This window comes from Priapulus caudatus, unplaced genomic scaffold, assembly GCF_000485595.1.
Source record: "Priapulus caudatus unplaced genomic scaffold, Priapulus_caudatus-5.0.1 Scaffold784, whole genome shotgun sequence".
In the NCBI taxonomy this organism is placed as follows: Eukaryota; Metazoa; Priapulida; class Priapulimorpha; order Priapulimorphida; family Priapulidae; genus Priapulus; species Priapulus caudatus.
The window spans coordinates 104,267-110,810 of NW_014577845.1; the positions used below are offsets into that span (position 1 = coordinate 104,267).

At 41.2% G+C, this 6,544-nt stretch overlaps 1 protein-coding gene across 1 annotated transcript in view; it reads right to left on the reverse strand.

Annotated features, from left to right (window-relative positions):
- The window catches only part of LOC106813502 (guanine nucleotide-binding protein subunit alpha-like), a 43,380-nt gene that overhangs the window by 28,719 nt on the left and 8,117 nt on the right, over positions 1 to 6,544 (reverse strand). Inside the window, 2 exon segments of the mRNA XM_014817644.1 lie at positions 2,077 to 2,127; positions 2,892 to 2,964. Coding sequence (XP_014673130.1) covers positions 2,077 to 2,127; positions 2,892 to 2,964 — 124 coding nt within the window.

Consider the following 6,544-nt stretch of genomic DNA (forward strand, 5'->3'; position numbering starts at 1 on the left):
CACACACACACACACACACACACACACACACACACACAATAACGCATTATTTGCGTATTGCAAGTTACGTCGCGTTTACGAGTATATTGCGTGCCATTATACAAAAACACCAATATTGCCCGTATGAAAGAATAAATGCTACTATGAGCTATGTAGCTATGAGATGCTGCCCCCGTGCATATAACCCTTTCAGGCCACAAATAGTCCCACGATGTGCGAGAAGGTTGATCCGGAAGCGATGACAGTATATCAGATCTGGTAAAACGTAACTTTGCGTAAAAAATGTCGTTAAATTATTATCCTTACCAGTATGCTACCCTGGCATTTGTTTGCAGCGGGTTTTGTGAAAATGGCAAGATCTTTGCACGCATTCTTTATAAATATCTGTGTTCTGCTCTGGATTGTGAATATTCAATAATATATTTGATGTAATAATGTTTGATTTCATTTTTATTGATTCACGCTTAATAAATCACAGGTAGACGGAGGCTAATATGTGGAATTGTCCTTGTTCTCTTTCGGCGTAACACACATCTTACTGTCGGCCCTATGGTAATCATACTACTTGCTTCTGACTTATAACAAAACTATTATCGCATGGTTTTTCCGGCAACAGGGTGTCATGTGGCTTGCGAACATCGAATGGTACGATCTGGATATTGATATGCGTTTAGCATCTATTCACTGGGACATTGGCGTTCTAGTGATTGATACGCTTGACTTCGGGCCCCTGCGCGGCCACTGCTGGTGTGACCTTATTATCAAGAGCGTATTAAGAAGGAAAACGCGTAAAAAAGGAGAAGCGAAAGAAGGAGAAGCGTACCTTTCTTAATACGCTCTTGTTATTATCACTCCATCGCGATTCACCGCGCAGTTCGCACCTATATTGTAGAAATGCTTTTATCTCGCCGCCACAAGGTGAGCAACGTCGCCCGCGTAAGGCAGAATAGCTGTGCTGGGAGGAAAGCTTGTTAGTGAAATCTAAGCAACGCAGCTAATGTCGTGTAATTAAGCCCGGTTAATGTCGGGCTTTAACCCGGCGCACACATGAGTAATTTTATTCAAGTAAAATGACGCATGAGTCAAAATACTCAACGAAAATCCGCCGCACACGTGAGTAAAATGACAGCATGCGTCAAATTAGCTCAACGAAAATCCGCCGCACACGTGATGTAAAATGCACGCATGCGTCAAGTTACTCAACGAAAATCCGCACGCACACGTTGAGTTAAAATGACGCATGCGTCAAATTACTCAACGAAAATCCGCGGCGCACACGTGAGTAAAATGACTCAATAGCGTTATTTTAACTTGAGTAACAAGTACACTCACGGGTGCAGCCGGATTCTTCGTTGATAATTTGACCAGCGTCATTTTACTCAACGTGTGCGCCGCGGAAGCGCTGAGTACAATTTTACTCAAAACTTGGTATTCACACCATGCGTTTAAATCATTGTGTCGCCAGTATTGGCTGCGCACAGTCACGTGATCTGCATTACCACTTATACCTTGAGTAATTTTACTCACGTGTGCGGCGAACGCGGAAAATATTACGCGTGAGTATTTTGACTCGTGCGTCATTTTACTTGAGTAAAATTACTCACGTGTGCGCCGGGCTTAAGGACAGCCAAGCACGTATACGCTAATTAGCAGATTAATGCGCTTCCGTTCACTGGCCTTGATCCTTTGATAAAATCACGTGCGGTTTACATTCTTAATAGCTAATTGTGGAGAACTCACCATTGAGCATGTAATGGGGGGAAAACGGGGGGGGGGGTCCATTTCCAGTTTGCCGTGTAAGTGATATGTCATTTCGTAGTTCTAAGTTCAATAAAGTCGTAATTCAGGGCTTTTCCGGTTGACTTCTGTTCTCGAAGCACGATAACTTTTTCTGGTATTTGGACTATTTTCCCGTTTCCAGATAATTAGCATGGCCCAATCCCGCGTCCCAAAAAAATATCCGCTACACCTCTGCAACAGTATCTACATCTGTAGTGTTAACTGCTCCCTTACCCCACCGCTAGCTACGGCCCTCCCGATATGTAGTAGTATTTATGTAGCGGTAGCCTTACCTGCAGTGACTCTAATATGTTATTCCTGATGTCCCTGATTTTTGCTTTTCTTTCCCTAAGCGAAATATTAGAAAATTAATTTTGCAATTACAATCATACCGTGAACGTATATATTTATAGCTTAATGATATTAACTAGTATGTATAATAGCATATATATGAGAGCATAGCATAATAAGTATATTTATAAATCTTTAAAAATAAATACGTCACAGTTTAATGAGTAATGAAAAACTTTTTGTCAGCATAAAACGCATTTACTAAAACATAACACTATACAGATCAACAATCTGCAATTTACTTGATGAAATCGTAGAGTGGAGCAGTATATAGTCAATATAGTAGATAAAAACATAAAAAAGACTGAATATAGAAAATGATCGATGGCTCGGGTTTTTATTTACATCGAACGGAATGTTAAAATAAGCGCATATTACACGAATTGAATTATAAATAGTGAACAAAACCGTGTAACTGTATTTTCTCAGTTTAGAACTCGCCAGAAAATTGTTTGTTCGTAAGTACTATACATGATACGATGGGTACTTTACGATAGTAGATATAAATAGCGTGCATAACATGATAGTGCTGTCCGTGCCGGAAAGGCCATCCCTCCACGCTGTTTTACACGATGAATATATCTATCTTATGTACACATATTCTATATGAACGAATGAATATACACACACTACATGTATGCACCATATGTCTAAATGTGCTTGCACTATATGCACTATCAGGGGGTGAATAAAAACGGATTTTTATTTTTATTCACTTATGATACTATTGTGTAGGTACACATGTTCATGGTTCCACTTACTCATCGTCGAATCCATTGATGAAGATGATCTTCATTTGCTTTGTAATTGTGCTTTTCCCTGACTCTCCTGATCCTATATGTAAAAATTTATGTGTAAACAAATACACACATATATATATATATCTATATCTATATATATATGTGTGTTGGTATGTGTGGGTGTGCGTGTGTGTGTGTGTGTGTGTGTGTGTGTGTGTGTGTGTGTGTGTGTGTGTGTGTGTGTGTGTGTGTGTGTGTGTGTGTGTGTGTGGTGTGTGTGTGTGTGCGTGCGTGCGTGCGTCATTGCATAAACTATCAACTAGATATCACATGCTCACGAGTAGTTTGATAAGAAAATATCTCTCACAGGTTTACACTAACTGTTATTTTTCGAGAACGCCCCGATAATGTAAGATAAGGTCAGATCTGTCTTGGCGCATTCCAAGTAGCAGTTTTTGCATTTGGTTAAAATTAAATATTTAAACTTGAGAGCGCATTCTCACGTATATAGGAACGATATTAACACAAATTGTGAAACACCAAATATGATTTATAACCCTAAAATAAATGCAATAAGTAAGTTGAAACATCATCTAATAAGCCTTATTTTATCCCACATATCTTTATCAGAAAATATCTTTCCTCGTCCTTACTCAAATAGGGTCACCAAATTGTGCCCTTATACTAGGAATTTGTGTAGCATGCATCCCTGGTTACTGACCCCAGCAACAACTTCATATGTAAAGCAATAGCTTATGGATTATTCAATCGACGTGCGGTAGAATATGCAAACATTGATTTCGCGTGTTTTCCACTTTCTACGTGGTTTCCATTAATTCTGGGCAATGTTTGCAGTTTCTGTGAGTAACAGATCGATTACCTTTATGACAACATAAATCTGTTTAATCGAGTTATATAGCAAATAGTATTAATTGCGCGTAAGTGAATAACGGAGTAAATCTAGGGGTTGTTATGCTCTTCATTATTCATTCATTATACGCAATCATTCATATGTTAATATGCTATTTAATTACATTTTAGCTCGTATACATTCTTGTTCCACAGTTACATATTGATATCGAACGATTTCCTGCTCGGAATATTAATAAGACGTAATGTTAATCTCGTTCTAATAACCATATATCGTCGTCAATTAAAACTAAACTTGATTTTTAACTCGCTTAATTACTGTCAGGGATGGCATGCTGAACGAGGGTGGGGCGGGGCGGATGTGCGGCTGGACCGAAACACTGGCAGATCCAGGAAAGGACCGACTGGAGGAGGCGACAACAATTCAGCAATAAGATGTAGGAGGCGCTGTAGGCACCTACAGTCGGATCCGGGATGACGCCTAGTGCAGCAGTGCGTGTTATTAAGTCGAGCAGCACGATTTCCACGCCACTAATGAGCTATAAATTAGGAAAACAATAAGTAAAATACAAATTTAAAAAAACCTATAAAAATGGCCACTTGACGTTTTCTTCGCTCGTGCTCTTGTATTTTTATATTCATGGACGCCATAACATTGATGCGCCTCAAGGTTCGGCCAGTGGGCTATCATTCACATCATTGAATAGGCGTAATGCTGACAACCAAGGAAATTATGCTAGGCTTACCACAGCAATACTATATACAGGTCACATAGACACCATGCACCCCGTCAAACGACATTTTATTTACCGTCTGTTATTTACTCGATTGATAACCACCCCGGCGAAAAACCCGCATAATCTACATTAGTTAGCTGGTAAAGCCCCGCGAATACCGCGTAAACTACCGATAGGCTGATACATGGCGTTATCGCAACCAGTATGCGTCAGATATTGCTATTGCTACGCGGAATTCCGTAGCTGCTAGCAAAATATCCTTCGTCTACAACATCTACTATATCAAACTTTATTGTGTCATGAGCTCATAGAAATACTTGTCAACGTCAGGCGGACTATGGCGAAGGCGAGAAGAGGATAAAGTTGATCAAATGACCAGATCAACATTGCGGATTTCGAATTAAAAAGTTTCTAGCCTTCATGTGGCCGGAGAGGAAAAACTAACATTCCAATATGGCATAAACAAAAAATCGCAGTTAGAATTTTCAACAATTTTCAATAAGGGCCTTGTTTCCTTTGATGACGTCATTTACATTATTAAGATTAATTGCGTTGGAGAGAAGTCCCTCTAATGGTGATAAATTATTTGCGTGCCGTGCACGGTGTTAACGTGTCTAAGTTATAGATTTATGACTATTTTCAGAATACCGACATAATGCGGAGGAGTTTACAGCAATAAATATATAATTTTAATAACACGCAACACGCGCGTAAGACGTCATTCACTTCTCTGTGAACTATACCTGCCATCACATTATATCATCAATGCTCACGCTATCGAGCTATAGTGTAGATTGAACTATTTATTTGGCAAATAGGGGGCCTACCAGCTTCTGGTGTTATTTCCATCTTTGTCGCTCTGTCTCCCTCTCTCCCTCTTTCACCTCATCATTCCCCCCTCTCTCTCTCTCTCTCTCTCTCTCTCTCTCTCTCTCTCTCTCTCCTGGCCTCTTATGATCACTCTCTCTCCCTCCCTCTCTCCTCCAACACACACACACACACACACACACACACCCCACACACATTTATGTATATTGCATATATTCAAAGCGTATTAAAAAGGCCTTCTTATACGCTCTTGATATATTTGTGATGGCCGGCTAGAGATGATGTTGTCTAACCTTTCCGGTGTAGTGTCGGAATGATAGATCAGAATAACGTAATCATCATCGTTGCTGGTGCACCGCAGGCGGCCTAGCGCGTCTCAGTCACCTACAGCTGCATGCAGCCGACACAAACAGACTTACACGCACGTAAAACACCGCGACGCACCCACGCACACGCACACACACACACACGCGCGTATACGCAAGGCAAACGCACTTACAGACACACGTGTGATACATGTTGGTGTGTGTGTGTGTGTGTGTGTGTGTGTGTGTGTGTGCCGTGTGGGTGTGTGGTGTGTGTGTGTGTGTGTGTGTGTGTGTGTGTGTGTGTGTGTGTGTGTGTGTGTGGTTGTGTGTACGTGCGCGCGCGTGTGTGAATGCGTGGATGCGTGCGTGTGTACGTGCGTGTGTGTACGTGCGCGTGCGTGTGTGCGTGCGGTGTGTGTACGTGCGCACGCGTGTGTGAGGGCGTGCATGCGCGCGTACATGTATCTGTAATAACATCAAGAGCTAATAATACCAAGAGGTATTATTAGCTCTTGATAACATGTACTCTGATAGCGACGATGAACGTGAATCAAACCGTGTACTATAATAAATTATAGACTGCTAATCGTGCAAAGTCATCACTGTCCAGGCTCTATTTAGCCCGATCTCAGGCGCGCGTGCAGCTATAAATATATGCACCGTAATTATCCGATGCTATTACCTGCATCCTCGTTACCGTTTCGACTATGTTCTATTTACGCCGATTTTATGGCAAGGGTATTAGTGCGATACCCACGGTGGAGATAACCACTTTGGTAACGCGCCACTGGTAAAACAGTGTGAGGTTAGCCACCTTGTTAGCAGGGTAGGGTTGTTGATAAGCAATGGCAGGTTTAACCAACATAATAAAAACGTCCAAATAAACCAGAAAAACTCAATTTTTAGGATCCGTTGGAAACAAGCTTCTCGG